A 15,060-nucleotide genomic window follows, 5' to 3' on the forward strand; every position below is an offset into this window, starting at 1 on the left:
AGTGACAGAGCCTTATGTTCTGGGGTGCTGGGCTTGGACCCTCTTTTTAGAAAATAAGAAGCAGCCCTCTGTCTCCCCAGCCCTCTTGGTCCATCTTCTTCTAATATGGCTTTGGTCTTGTGCTTGGCCCCGGTCTACTGTGTGACTTGAGGCAAGACCACAATTTCCCTGGGTCTTGGGGGCTATTTTCAGACTAGATTCCTCTAGTTCATGGTGGAGTGGGTAGGGAAAGATGGTGGCTCCCAACACAGAGTTGTAAAGGCTGTTTGTGGGGCCCAGGGCAGGACCTGTGCCCTGGGATATGTTTGGAGCAACTAGGGATAGTCTTTTTGGCCAACCTTCTTGATGTTTGTCCCTATTTTGGCCCACAGATCCTGGGGGCAGTGGCCAGGACAGCCATGTTTGGGTCACAAGGGCTGGGCCTGCTGTTGGCACTGTTGCCCATGGTCCACACCACCTTGCCAGACGCCATGGTCCGACTCAACAAGGCAGCTCTGAGTTATGGTAAGAACTGTGCCACTAGCATGTGAAGGAGAGTCCATGTCTGTGCAGGTGTATCATCTTGGTGTCCACAGGCCTGAGTTGACATTTGCCACGTGTCCCCGGCTCTTAGACACAGTGCTGCCCAATGAGTATTTGAGAAGTGTGCACACATGGCCTGTGGTCTTGCACACATAAGCTGTATCCTCAATGCAAGTGTGTACATGTGACCAGTGTGAACAGTGGCCCCAACGCAAGTGTGTACATGTGACCTTGCTCATGTGCCTTAGTGTCATGGGCATAAGCTGCCCAAACAACTCTTACGAGTGTGTGTCTACTCACACCTTCAGGGCCTCACGGAGATGCATTCTTTTTTTGGTGGTGGTACTAGGGTTTGAACTCAGGGCCTCCTACTTGCTTGGCAGACACCCTATTGCCTATGCTACACTCCCAGTGCTGCCCAGGCATAGTTTGTTTGTTTTGGTGTATGTGTGGGGGTACTTGTGGCATATGCCTGGATATATTCAGGGGTGTGGCAGAACACTCTGGGTGCATGTGTTCGTGCGTGTGCATGCGTGTGTGTGCATGCGTGTGTGTGTGTGTGTGTGTGTGTGTGTGGCCTGTGGTTTGTATCCACCTGTGCTGGGAGAGACATGTCAAGCCCATTGCTGCAGGAGTTTTTTATTTTTTTGCCCATTGTGGGGCTTGAACTCAAGGCCTGGGCACTGTCTCTGTACTCTTTTGCTCAAGGCTAGCACTCTACCATTTGAGCCACATCACTTCCGATTTTCTGGTAGCTAACTGGAGATAAAAGACTTTCCTCCCCTGGGCTGACTTTGAGCCTTGATCCTCAGGCCTCAGCCTCCTGAGTAGCTAGGATTACAGGCAAGAGCCATCAGCGCCCAGCTTACCCGGAATGTCTTGAAGTTAGCTCCCCACAGAGTGTAGCCTTCTCTGGGCCTTTCTTCCCTATGACTCTGTTGCTTGTCCCCATTCCCAGGGATAGGCACAGGGAGAGCTAAGACCTGGTGAGAAACAAAGACTGCAAGGCTCAGGGTTCTAGCCTTCAGGTGCATTGGGGTTCTACCAAAGCTGGATCAGTATATGAGGTCAGCAGCTGATTATGGTGGGCAAACTTTGAGCTAGACAGAAGGAGGACTTTGAAGCCCAGGCCACAAAGCAGCCAGTCCGTGCCTCAGGGAATAGCAGGCCCTCTCCCACCCAGGAGGGCCTGTTTTCGGGCAGATGGGTAGACAATGAAGGCTGTCGTGGTCAGTCATCTGTGCAGAAATGTGACTCACATACGTCAAACGAATGCCTGTGGGCAGGTACCCGAGGGTCACCGCCCCTGGCCACTGTCCTCCCTCTGCTTGTCTTGCACAGACCTTCTTTGTCCCCAGGAGTTGTCCCTGACTCATCTGCCTGTTTATTCTTCTCAGGAACCTGGCAGGAGGGTCCATGTAGCCCGCACTGCTTCCAACTCTGGGCAGGGTGGCTTCTCCCCATATCCTCCCCACCCTTTCCCACAAGTCCCAAGGTTCATGCTCTGTGTCTTGGAGCACTGTGGATAGAATCTGAGGCTGGGGTGGGAATCTCCCCTCAGCCACAGTCAGGTTAGAGGAGAGCATTGGGAGCATGGAGACCACCACCTTTGTCCTCTTTGTCTGGGGAAATCGAGGCCCCGAGGTTCAGTGACATCCCATCATCCCACAGTGAGTTTGAGCAGTGGTCTAGCACCATCTAGCATCGCTTCCCATTTCCTCTAAGCTTGCCCTTCATTAGCACCTGGGGCCCAGCACCCCCATGAGGTAGGAAATCCACAGGCTTTGAGCCAGGTGCCTCAATCCAGAGCCAAGATCAGGCGTCTTCACCTCCCTACAAGCTGGGATTTATTAGAATAAGAGGAGAGCACCCAGAAGAAGGCCTGGGACCGCAGCAGCCCCTGTATGGGAAGCCAGGGTGGCCGCAAAGACCCACAGCAAGAATGGAGCTGGCACTCGGGCTCACCGAGGGTCTGCAGTGGCACGAAGTGACAGATACCATTATAACTAGTGCAGAGGCATAGATAGGGAGACTGAGGCACAGAGCAGCTACCCAGACAGTAAGTGGCAGAGCACAGCCTCCAGCTGAGGCTGCCCCTCACCCTCCATATGGTTGTGGAGGGCCTAGGGTGGACTGTGTTTCTCTGTGGGCTTGTGCGGGGGCCGCCTGTTCTTTCCCTGCGCAGGGAAGATGGCAAGTGCTGTGTTCTCAGTGCCCTGCCCTGGTCCCACAGTGTCTGACATCGGGAAGGCCCCACTCGAGCGAGCCCTGCAGGTCCCTGTGCCCAATTTCCTGGACAGGAGCGGTAAGGTGCTTCAGCCTATCAGGTGAGTGCTGCCACCTTCCAGAGAAGGTGCTCTGTATTAGCTGGAGAGTTCCTGGTGACCAGGTAAGTGCTTCAGTTCCCCAGGAGGTGGGTAGGGGTCCTGAATGAGCCTTGCTCCTCAAGCTAGGAGGGGGAGTGCTCCCATCCACTGGGTATAGTACTCCAGGCCAGAAGTTAGCTGTCGTTGATAGGGGAGCCTCCTCTCCCTAGGTCAGATGCTCCCAGCCACAGAGTGAGGGGTTGTGAAAAGACTTAGGAGGTGTCTAAGATGGAGACATGGGGAGGCCTGGTGTCTCTGAGGTAGTTCTGTCCTCAGGGGGTCTAGTACTGTGGCCCTAAGATCACAGAGCTAACAGGACCCTAGGCTTCTTCCTCCAAAAGCTAGACATGAAATTTAGACACTAGCCTGAGCCCAATAGCCCCACCCCTTAATGCACATAGGTGGGTGGGGTGTCTCAAAGCCAGACACCTCCAGTGGCTGGGCCCGCTGTCCATATTCCATGTGGAGCACAGACTTGCTGCTGACAAGTCTCTAGGTGTCATGGGACTCATCTGTTAGGCTGTCTGTCTACTATCTATCTTTCTATCATCTATCCATCTATTAGCTACCATCTATCTGTCTCTCATCTATCTATGAAGTATCTATCATTTATTGTCTATCTATGAAGTATCTATCATTTATCTGTCTATCGTCTATCTACTATAATTTTGAATGATGGCAACTAACTTTAAGACATAGAAATACCACAGGAGTAAACAGACAGCCACCACCCAGGGGGCTACCAGAAGGAGAAGCTTTTTTTTTTTTTTTTTTTGCTGGTCCTGGGGCTTGAACTCAGGGCCTGGTCACTGTCCCTGAGCTTCTTTTGCTCAAGGCTAGCCCTCTACCACTTGAGCCATAGCACCACTTCTGGCTTTTTTCTATGTATGTGATACTGAGAAATTGAACCCGGGGCCTCATGCACGCTAGGCAAGCCTCTACCACCAAGCCACATTCCCAACCCAAGCGTGAGTATCTTAATGTAGGGCTGGAGTGCAGTTCACAACATGATTATAAAGACCAAGGTGTGAGACCTGCATGGACAGCCAGCCACCAAGAATGTTGCAGAGGTTTCTGAGCTGACCCTGCCGCACCCATTGCCAGGCCTCGGCTGCAGACCTGGGAACACGTATGGGTGGCAGTGGGGTGAATGGAGCAGGTTGGCCTGTGCGTGGAAGACAGTCATGGGTTCATAACTGTCTTGGGTTCAGTCGCCCAAGGCTAGCAGTGAGGAGTGCCAAGGTGGACTGCATGTGTCCCCCTCCCCCACTCCCACCGGCTCTGCAGTGTCTGAATCTCCTCCCCACAGCCACTATGCAGAAGAACTGATTTCTACTTAGCAGTCGGGGAAAGGAGGGCCTGATGCTGAGCAATGGGAATGGCAGCAGTGGTGGGAGGTGTGTCCTTCCGGTTTAGAGGCTCCAGGAGGATTTCTGCCTCAGTCCATCTCAAAGTCTCTTTCTCAAACTTCCTCCTGGGTCACTGCTAGAAATGGCCAGAGACCTACCCATTTCATCTCACTAGATCCAACCTGAGGCTGGGGCCCCGCTGCCTGTCCCCCTCCAACTGTCTGCCCAGCTTTGGCTGGTCTGTCTTCCTTTGCCCCAGAGTGGAGAACTTATCATTGTCCCCTCACTTCATGGCCCCACTTGTCAGAAAGCCTCCCTCCCCCACTTTTTTCCTGCCTATACCGGATTTAAACTCACTCTGCTTGCTTTCTTAGTTGGCACTCTACTGTTTGAAACATGCCTCTAGCCTAGTTTTTTTTTTGGTAGGTCATGGGGCTTGAATTCAGGGTCTAGGCACTGTTTGTGAACTCTTCTGGTCAAGGCTAGTGTTCTACCACTTTGAGCCACAGCACCACTTCAGTTTTCTGGTGGTTAATTGGAGATAAGAGTCTCATGGACTTTTCTGCCCGGGCTGGCTTTACACCATGATCCTCAGATCTCAGCCTCTTGAGTAGCTAGAATTACAGGCATGAGCCACCAGTGCCCATCTAGCTTAGCTTTTTGTTGGTTATTTTGGAAACAGAGTCTCTTGGACTTTTCTGCCTGGACTAACTTCAAACCATGATCCTCTAGATATCAGTTTCCAAGTACTTGGGATTACAGGTGTGAGCCATTGGTGCCCCGCTAGAAAGCTTCTTGTAATATGAATGGTGTCGGTGTAGCTCAAAGCATCCCAGGGCCAAGTCTTTGGCTTCCTGGGGGCTCCCTGCTACCTTGGTTCCTACCTTGCAGCATCCAGATCCCAGAAATTCATGTGTCCAGCCTCCACCTGAAACTCATGGCTGGTTTTGGGGTTCATGTGTCAGCAATGGCCAATTTTACCATCCAGATCTTGCGGTGAGTGAATCTCCTTGTCAATCTTGCCACCTTTCCTGTCTCTGTGTCCCACTTTCAAAAGAGAGTAAGATCAGGAGAATATGTATATATGTATGTGTGTGTGTGTGTGTGTATGTATGTATGTATTCATGCATGCATGTGTGTATTTTTTCCATTAAGCTAATAAAAGAGGACAGGGAGATCTTTAAGATCCCAATCCCTGCCCAACCATTATGTGGTGGGCAGTCACATCACTTCCCTAATCCTCAGTTTTCTCGTCTGACAAATGGGTGAATTTACTGATGGCTGAGTGTGGGGGCATCTGTTGCTGAGGTTAGCTACTGTCCTTACTTGTCCCACGCCAGGCACACACACACAGGTGCTCAGTAGGTGCGGCTGTCCACATTATTCTGCAACCAGGCAGCTTCTGTTAGGCACTCAACATTCAAGCTGTGAGCTGGCACTCCGTGGCACCTCTTGGCTCCACTGGACCCTCAAGCCGTGACGCCGTGGGTGTTCTCTGCCCCCACAGCTGGGTGTTTGCATATGGCGAGCACCTGGGAACTCAGCACAGCCGGTGCCAATCCTGTGTCTATTTCATGGGAGGCTCAGCTTGGCTGGTGACTGGCCCAGAGTCCTACAATTTCTGTCACCATCTCTGTGCCGTGACATTTGTGACCCAGAGTGGAGTTTGGGGGCTCAGAGTCTACCCCAAGTGAGGTTGGTTCACGCTGAGTGGGAGGGCCTGTCTTCATCAAGTTGTAGGCAAGCATAGGCCCAAGGATCTGAGGGTCTTTCATGAGCTGGGTCTGACCTCCCACAGTGCCTCAGAGCCCCTGGAGATGCTGCTGCCTGTGGTACTGCTGGCTGATGTGCGCGTGGCGCAGGCCTCCATCGGGACCCCGGAGGTCGAAGTCTCCTCCTGCTTCTCACTCTTCAGCCCGGCCAGTGTGCTGGCTGGCAGAAACAGGTAAGTGCCTGGATGAACCAATCTCTTATTGAACCAAAGATCCCTGGGCTTCTGTGGGCCACCGGGAATTACCATTGAAAAACCATGGAGTTCAGCCATCCCTCATTGTTCAGATGGGATACCAGGGACAGGGCTTTGCTGGGCAGGTCACAGAGAACTTGAGCCAGAGCAGGAAACAGAGCTGGGATCCAAGCTCGGCCACTGGGCTTGGAGTGGTCACCAAGCCAGTTGGTCAGGGACAGGAGGAGACTGGCTTTTCACTGTCCTCAGTCTCCCCTGAGTCTGGCCTCACTTATCACAATGTGGCCATCTCCAAACCTTATGACAACGAGACTTTATCTTTGAGACTCTGGGGGTGGGGACAACCATCCCAGCCCTGAGTCTGGAGGATGGTGGGCTTTCACCGGACTGCCAGAGGACAGAGTCTTCTGCCCAGATGTGGGGCTTTGCTGAGTCAAGCATCCTTTCTGTGTCTTCCTCAGCTCCTCCCCTGCACTGCTGGTCCTGGTGCAGAAGCACATTCAAGCTGCCCTGCGTAACAAGGTAAAGGACCCTGAGAGGGGGCCCAGGGCGGGGGTGGGGGAACAAGTAAGAGGCTTCTCACCCAGAGGCCTAATGGGCTGGCCACCAGTGGCTCATGCCTGTAATCCTAGCTACTCAGGAGGCTGAGATCTAAGGAGCATGGTTCAAAGCCAGCCAGGGCAGAAAAGTCCATAAAACTCTTATGTTTAATCAAGTAGTAGTATCTAATCAATCCACCCCAAGTGGAGTGAGCTGTGGCTCAAAGTGATAGAGCACTAGCCTTGAGCATAAAAGCTCAGTGACAATGCCTAGGCCCTGAGTCAAAACCCATGACCAACCCCTCCCCCCCCACAAAAAAAAGCCTGATGGAAGAAGTGGGGGATTCAGACATGAGCAGGGTAGCTGTGGATTATGTGCGTGCTTGGTGTGTGTGTGATGCTTGAGGTGGAAGCTGGGACCTCATGTATGCATAGCACATACTCATGCACTATTGCTTCACCCCCAGCTCAGGATTTTTTGTAGAAAACCCTCCATGGGAGCCTCCAGTTTCCCACAAGGGCAGGAAAGAGGTTAATGCCCAAGTGAGGGGTAGAGAAAGCCAAGCAAAGGTAGGGTTTAGGGAGTTGCCAAGGAGGTGGGTTCATACCCTAAGGCATCTCCAATTCCATGCTAGAGGGTGGAGGAGGGGCAGTGTTTCCCGGGGAGACAAGATAAGCGTGCATGAGGGCTTGGCACTGGAGCCACGTGTGGCCGCATTCTTCCAGATGCCGCCTCCGTCCCAGCTGTGTGCTCTGGCAGGGATGGTTGCATTTTCTGCTCTTGTCATTAGCTTCATGTAGCTGACCTGGTACAAGATGATGCCCTGGGGTGCAAACTCTCACCCCTCCACCTCCCCATCAGGAGGAGATAGGAGAGTACACCTACTGTAGGCCAACCCCACCCCAAAAGCAGGCTGCAACACTCCTACCTTGCAGATGAAAAGCTGAGGTTCAAGGGATGAGGTAGGGCAGCTTCTTTTGAGGCTGCCCAAGAGGACCTTGGCCCCATCATCGGCCCCCCCTGTCCCTCGCTCCCCTCCCCCCCAAAGTCTCTTCTAGACCAGGGCTTCAAAGGGCCCTGCAGGAAGGGGAAACCCCGTCCTCTTTCCCCTGCCTTTCTGGCCTGGCCCATGTGTGGGAGTCCACGGACCACAGGCTGCTTCACCAAGGGCACCATGCCCTCAGTTACTGGCTCTCTCGTCTCCGTGGTAGCAGGCTCCTCAGCCTGGCTGTGACTTTTAGTCTAGCTGTGGGCCTAGGCTGCCCTTGCTAGCCTTGAGGATCCATGCCCTGTTTCAAGTGCTGGGAGATGCCCACTGAGGAGTGGAAGGAGGAAAGGGTGTCAGGCCCAGGGGTCCTTGGACCCCTTGCAGCCTCTTACCTCTCTTCCTAAGGGGCTAACCACAGCCCTTCTTTGTCTTACCCCAGCTCTGCCTGCGCATCTCCAGCCTGGTGCAGGATCTCAATGTCCACCTGGGCACATTGATTGGTAAGACCTGGAGCCCAGGGTTTGGGAGGGTTGGGCCTGTGGTGCTGCCAAGACCCTTCACATACTCCATCTCTGGATCAGGGCCGACCTCTGGGAGGGGCCCATCATAGGATGAACTGTGGGCTTCCAGATTGCACAAATATTCATGGAATCCGGGAATTCCAGATTCTTATGCTTTTTGCCTGGGTCAGCCTTTCACTGCAGTCCCTCCTACCTATGACTCCTGTATACACTGGATTAACGTTGTACACTACACACCTGGGGCCTGGGTGCTGTACCGGAGCCTCATTGCACTCAAGGCTAGTACCCTACCACTTGAGCTATAGTGCCATTTCCAGCTTTTTCTGCTTATGTGGTGCTGAGGAATCGAACCCAGGGCCTCATTCATGCAAGGCAAGCACTCTACCACTGAGCCACCTTCCCAGCCCCTGTCCAGGGTGGCTTTGAATTACAATCCTTACATCTCCTAAGTAGCTAGGGTTACAGGCAAGAGCCTTTGGTTCTGACGTGTTTTTTGAGATAGGATCTTGCTTTTTTTTTTTTTTTTTCCGGTCCTGGGGCCTAAACTCAGGGCCTGGGTGCTGTCCCTGAGCTTTTTTGCTCTAGGCTAGTGCTCTACCACTTGAACCACTGTTCCACATCTGGCTTTTTCTGAGTAGTTTATTGGAGATAAGAGTCTCAAGGACTTTCCTGCTTGGTCTGGCTTTGAAACATGATCTTCCCATCTCAGCCTCTTGAGTAGCTAGGATTACAGGCGTGAGCTGCAAGTGCATGGCTCAGACTGGCCTCAAACCCAGTCCTCCCAAGTAGCTGGGATTGTGAGCCACGGGACTTGGAGCTCTTCGTCTTTTTTTCGTTTCCTTTTTTACTATATCAGATGGTATTTGTGTCTAGATTGGGCCTTCTCATTCCTTCTAATTTAGGGTCATTAGTCTGATACCTGCTGGGAAAGCAGAAACCATAACTGTGAAAATGATTTCTAAACCAGGAGTCAACAGCTGTGTAGGAGTGGCTGCGTCTTGGTTGTATACACTTTGCCTGCCTCTCTGCTTTTGGGGCCTGCCTCAAGTTTCTCAGATAATACAGTTTTCTGGCTAGATGAGGTAATTGGTGGGACGTGCTCAATATACCTTTTCTTTTCTTTTCTTTTCTTCTCCATCCTGGTGTTATGAAGGTCTCACCCCTGTGGGTCCTGAGTCTCAGATCCGCTACTCCATGGCAAATGTGCCCCTCATCACCAGTGACTCCATTTCCTTGGAGGTCAAGGTGAGTCAACCAGCTGCTGGGATCTGGGGACCATGGTGGTCCTAGGTGTCTGGGGGAGATTCCGAAAGGAGCAAGGACGTTAAGGGAGAAGGGCAGAATGCTGTTCTGGGCAGAACAAGGCACACAGGCCAGCCAGCATGCGGCAGCCTGAAGGGTTGATTGACATCTAGGAGCCATGTTCTATCCCAGGGCCCCCCCCCCCGCCCCCCCCCCCCCACATACACCTGAGACCCTGCTGCTTCTCCCTACAGGCTGTTCTCTTCCTGCTGGGCAAGCCCATGGCCCCGCCCCTGGATGCTGCCTCCTTCCTGTTGCCATGGCCTGTGGATACCATGGGTGCTATGGCAACTGTGACCCTATCCCAGCAGCTGTTTGACTATGCCCTTCTGCTGATGCAGAAGGCTGGCACCCTCAACCTGGACATCACTGGGCAGCTGGTGAGGCCGGACCTGCTGCTCAGGGCATACCGGCAGGGTGCCCGGTGGCCTAGACTTGGGATATCCCACAAACGCGAAGCCCTGGCAGGGGCCTCAGGGGGGCCGGTGGGAGGATTACTGGGTCTGTGATGGGAGGGTCCCTGTCCTCTACTCGGGGTCCTTATTTGGAGGATGGCTGCGGTAAACCCTGCCCTGGGTGGGGCTGATTTCAGAGCTCCGACGACAATCTGCTGAGCACTTCCACGCTGGGCCAGCTCATCCCAGAGGTGGGTGACGCTCCTGGGGGCAAGTCTGGAGGCTGGGATGGGGTTCTCAGGACCCAGGTCTCAGCTGGCACACAACTGCCCCGAGTAGGGTTCCCTTTCCACGTCTCCTGCTTGTCAGGGCTGGCCCTTCTTCTGCACAGACCTGGGGCTCTCTTCTCACTGCCCCTGAGTGCCTCTGCCAGGGGTGGCCTTCCTCTTTCCGGATCCCTATCTACCTCCGAGATGCAGCTCCGAGCTGGGTGTAGTGGAAAATACTTATAATCCCAGGCACGAGCTTGAGACCACAGCTCTATAGACCCTGTCTCAAAAGAAACAAACAAAGCCAAGATCCAGCTCGGGGATCCCCTCCGAGGAGCCCAAACCCCTTGTCTGGTTCACTCTTTAGCCCGGGCATGTGCAGAGCCCTGCTGATTTGTCAGCACTGACGAGTCTCTGCAGCTCATATCCCAGCCTGCTTCCCTTCTTCCCCACCACCCAGGTGGCGCACCTCTTCCCCCAGCCCAAGCCCCTGGTGCTCAAAGTCCAGCTGGGTGCCAAGCCCATGCTCACCCTCCATACCAACAATGCCACTCTGAGACTGCAGCCCTTGGTGGATGTCCTGGCAACATCCTCTAACTCGGCCTTCCAGTCCCTCTTCTCCCTGGACGTGGTGAGTGCGCTGCTGTGAGGGAGGCCATGGGCTCTTCATTTGCTTTGTTGTGTCCACACCAGTCTCCTAGCGGTCTCTTAATTGAACTTGCCAGGCTATTTCTACCTCAGGGCCTTTGCATGGACAGAGCCCCCTGGCTCCTCTCCATCTTTCAATTTTTCAAGGGCAGCCTTCTTGGGGCCCTCACCTGTCCCCGGGGCACCCCTTCCTCCACTCTCCCTCCACTCTCTGCCTTTGTGGCAGCCACCACCACCAGCAGGATTATTGGGGGGGTACTTGTGGTAGCTTTCCAGAGCAAGGACTGGCACCTCAGTAATGCTCCCCAAACAACTATGGTCAGTGTGTGTGGGGGGGGGGATAGGAGGGAAAATTCCTCCAGACTCTGTGCCCTCTGACCCCACTGTCCCCCCCCCCCCCCCACACAGGTTGTGAACCTGAAACTTCAGTTTTCTGTGTCCAAGATGAAGCTCCGGGGGACCGCGTCTATGCTGGGGTAACGCGGGCCCCTGCTTTCAGCATCCTCCGTGGACTCTTCCGCGCAATGGGTCACAGTGTTGGGGGAGCTTGAGGTGCAGCTGCGTGGCCGGGGGCGGCGGGGCAAGGAGGTGCTGGCTCCACCCAGGGCGCTCTGGCTTCTCTTGCAGGGATGTCCAGATCTCAGTGGCCGCCTCCAACGTGGGCTCCATTGAGGTGAGGGTGGGCTTCCGACTGGCCGGGCCGGCCTTGAGCCCAGGAAGAGGGTGTGCGAGTGTGTGTCTGCACTTGGAGTGCCCCTCCTTTCTGTCTGTCTGTCCCAGCGTGCCCGTGTGTCCCTCTGCCTGGTGGCTAATAATCTCCAACCCAGCCCTCAGGTGGACAGTGGTCCCAGCTGCTATGTATACACTTGTTGCCAAACGCCAGTCTGACAGTCAATATGCCCCAACCTCCTCCTTCCCCCGAGCTGTCAGTCAAGCTGTCTGGTGGTCACGTGGTGCCAGGTGGTCTTCTGGTTGGCCCCCTTGTAGTCACTGAGTGTGAGGTGTGTCAGGCAGCTGGGGCGCATCCCTCAGCCTCACTTGGGCAGGTGCTGCTTCTCAGCCCGACCCTCCCAAGGCGATGCTGTTAAGGGCCGAGCTTGGCTCTGCTGGAGCAGGGACCTGGTGGAGCTCCTCCCCTCCCTCTGCTTTTACTGGGCCGTGCATCTGCCTGGCTGCCTGCTTGTCCATCTGCCTAACTATCCATCTCTCTGGACCCCTCCCTGGGTGAATCTGTGGTCATCCATCCCTCTGTCTCCATGATTATAGATGGATCAGATACACACACTCATGTGTACCGTGTTCGAGAAGCCTCTGCTGTACCACCTCAATGGTGAGCCTGTCCCCCCGCCCCTCCTCACTGCACACCGTGTCTGCATGGGCCCCGTCTTAGTCCCCTCCTTCCTCTAAGCCTCAGGGGATAAGAGGGTGACTGGAGTCTGGAGCCCATGTGGCTTCTTGGCTATTGGGCTTTACCAGCTTCTTTACCTCTCCTGGCCTCAGTTTTCCCTTCTGTAAAGCGGGGGAAGTAATCATGGCAGCCACCTCCCCAGTGCCCCCATGCCCATGAGGACTTGAGAACAGAGCCAGCCCCAGGCCACGCACGATCGACTTCCAGCCCAGTTCCTTTCTCCTTTCTCCCCGCAGCTATCTTAGGCATAGGGGTTGGCCTCCCCAGCATGGTTGATCTCCACTACGCCAGCCCTGAGGTCTCTGTCCATGAGGTGAGAGCCCGGGGGAGTGCTCAGAGGGGCCTCTGGGGTCAGCAAGGCCGCGGTTACCCCTCTCCCTCCCATCCTGCAAACCGGGGAGTGTTGAGGGCAGGCGGGCTTGAGGGTGTACCCTGTCCCTGCTAGACCACGCAGGAGCCTTTCCTGCAAAGAGATGGAAGATCAGGACATCACGAGACCTCCCCCCTCCATCCTCATAACCCACATCAGGGGATTTGGGGCTCCATTTGTGCCATGATTCTGGGTGTCAGGAGTGGGAGACAGAGGGAGCTTTGTAGCCTTATAGACAACTTCTGCAGGTTAGAGAGGCAGCTCTTGGAGCCTCCTGAACCTTCTACAATGATTGTCCCTAGACCAGAAATTATGGGTCCAGAGTAAAATTCAACCACAACCCAGTCCAGAGTGAGATCCTACAACGTTCCCATATTTCACCTGGGCAGGGGGAATAAAAAGAAATTCCTTCAACAAGTACTCACAGACAGAAATCTAGGCCTCTGCCTGAGCCCCCCTGCCCCCCAATCTCCCTCTTCCACCCCCTGCCTCCTGCCCACCAATATCTCTGCAGGGAAGATAACCTTATTCCTTAACCATTGTGGTCCCAAGACCCTTGGGGAAGCCGCTTCCAGAAGAGCAATCAATACCCAGGCCTGTTGATGGGAATTACCCTAAGATACGCCTGGGTGGTCGGCTCACACTGGGTCTCACCAATCCAGCCACTAGGCCAGAAGGCCAAGGTTGCTAGACTAGCACTGGCCATCAGAACTTTTCACAGTGATGGCCATCTACATTGTCCAAAGCAGTTGCTTCAGGGATATGTGGCCACTGAGCAATTAAAATATGGCAAATGCAAGAGAATTGCTGAATTTTAAGGTTAAGCCCCATGTGGTAATGACCGCCATATTGGTTCACCTAGCATTAGACTATGAACTACCTATGGGCAGGACTATGTCTGTCCTGCCTACAAGGATTGGTATGTAGTAGGGGCTGAAGGAAGTTTTGTTGAATGAATGAATAAGAAGAAGCCCTCCAGAATATTTCTACAGTGTAGTGTAGAGTAGGGGAGGTTTGGGGGTACTTGGCCCTGCTGGGCAGGGGATGTGGGTTTGGAGAAGATTCTTGATTCTTGATGAGATTCTAGATTCTCACTGTGTCTTCTCCATAGATCTGGGGGCTGGATGCTAACCACCTGCCTCCTCCGGAAGACAGAGGCCCAAAGTAGCCAGGGTCTCTCCTGGGGGAACAGCAAGAATGGCAAAGCATGAACTCAGAGCTAGGCTGGTGTGTGTGTGTGTGTGTGTGTGTGTGTGTGTGTGTGTGTCCTCACAGGCCTCTGACCTGGTCCGTGCTTTTCTCTGTCCTTCAGGGCTACGTGGTGATATCGAGTGGACTCTCCTACCAGCACTGAAGGAGTGTCACTGGGAGGGCTGAGGGTGAGGCAGCCTCATTGCTCAGGGAGCCCTCTTCCCTCAAGCTGCTGGGGAAACTGAGGCAAAGCCACATGGAGTTATCACCAGCAAGCCAGACTGCCTGGCTAAGCTCTTCAGTCTTCCCTGGGTGCCTGGGTCCCCTTCTTTGCTTCCTCCAGTGCGCTCTTCTTTCTCTCCCCCACTTTCTCCCCGCTTCTGCCTGCATCTCCCAGTGTTTCCTTCTCTTCCGGGCTCCTTCCTCCTCGATGTCCCATTTTGTGGTCCTTCAGGCTGTCTAGCTCCCTCCCCTCTGGCATTAAACTTTTCTGGAGCTGCAATTTGTAGCCAGACATAGCCGTCTCATTGTGTACTTGAGGCCAGCAATTCCTGGGTCCTGTCTTGTCAGAGCCACCAGTGTGCCTGATGGGAGCACACCTCTGATGACCACACCTATTGACTCCGTCACCTCCTTGCCCAGGGAGCTCGTATTTTGAAGGACGACCTTGGAGGACAACTGGGATGAGCTCAAAGTTAGGAACAGCTGGGGGTGATTCTTCAGGTCCTGTGCACTCTGCCGTGGCATGGCTCCTCTTTAGGACCCCGGCAAGTCAGGCAGGCAGGGTCTGGAGTTCCATTTCTTTTCTCTTTCTTTCTTTCTTTCTTTCTTTCTTTCTTTCTTTCTTTCTTTCTTTCTTTCTTTCTTTCTTTCTTTCTTTCTTTCTTTCTTTCTTTCTTTCTTTCTTTTTTCCTTCCTTCCTTCCTTCCTTCCTTTCTTTTTTTTGTCAGTCATGGGGCTTGAACTCAGCCTGGGCGCTGTCCCTCAGCTCTTCAGCTCAAGGCGAGCGCTCTACCACTTGAGCCCCAGTGCCACTTCATGGAGTTCTGTTTCACCGCAAGGGTGGAAATGTACCCAGTGTGCTGGAGCTGGAGGGTGATGATGGCAGGTCCCAAGAGCAATGGCCTTTCTAGAATCCATGTGTATGATGTCCAGTTCCCTTTCCACGCACCCACCCCTGGCTGGACTTGGTTACTGAGCTGCAAAACTTGGGTGATGTGTTCAT

The 15,060-nt window shown here is 53.9% G+C and overlaps 1 protein-coding gene across 1 annotated transcript; it reads left to right on the forward strand.

Moving 5' to 3' along the window:
• The first annotated feature begins 398 nt into the window (after positions 1 to 398).
• On the forward strand, positions 399 to 13,998 carry Bpifb2 (BPI fold containing family B member 2). Its single transcript, XM_042694764.1, has 15 exons — positions 399 to 504; positions 2,756 to 2,849; positions 5,129 to 5,233; positions 6,036 to 6,182; positions 6,665 to 6,725; positions 8,171 to 8,231; positions 9,406 to 9,497; positions 9,749 to 9,934; positions 10,147 to 10,200; positions 10,679 to 10,849; positions 11,275 to 11,342; positions 11,494 to 11,539; positions 12,133 to 12,196; positions 12,511 to 12,587; positions 13,957 to 13,998. Exons 1-15 carry the CDS (start codon positions 399 to 401, stop codon positions 13,996 to 13,998), a joined length of 1,374 nt encoding a protein of 457 aa, XP_042550698.1.
• Positions 13,999 to 15,060: the final 1,062 nt, after the last annotated feature.

The sequence above is a fragment of the Dipodomys spectabilis genome, unplaced genomic scaffold (assembly GCF_019054845.1).
Source record: "Dipodomys spectabilis isolate Male_0828 unplaced genomic scaffold, ASM1905484v1 ptg000175l, whole genome shotgun sequence".
Classification (NCBI taxonomy): Eukaryota; Metazoa; Chordata; class Mammalia; order Rodentia; family Heteromyidae; genus Dipodomys; species Dipodomys spectabilis.

What these genes read in the sequence shown, in the direction of transcription:
- Bpifb2 (XM_042694764.1), top strand. Translation starts at nt 399, where the DNA reads ATGTTTGGGTCACAAGGGCTGGGCCTGCTGTTGGCACTGTTGCCCATG. An exon ending in CCATTTCCTTGGAGGTCAAG is followed by an intron (nt 9,498 to 9,748) that starts GTGAGTCAACCA and finishes TTCTCCCTACAG; the next exon opens with GCTGTTCTCTTCCTGCTGGG. An exon ending in TCTGCTGTACCACCTCAATG is followed by an intron (nt 12,197 to 12,510) that starts GTGAGCCTGTCC and finishes TTCTCCCCGCAG; the next exon opens with CTATCTTAGGCATAGGGGTT.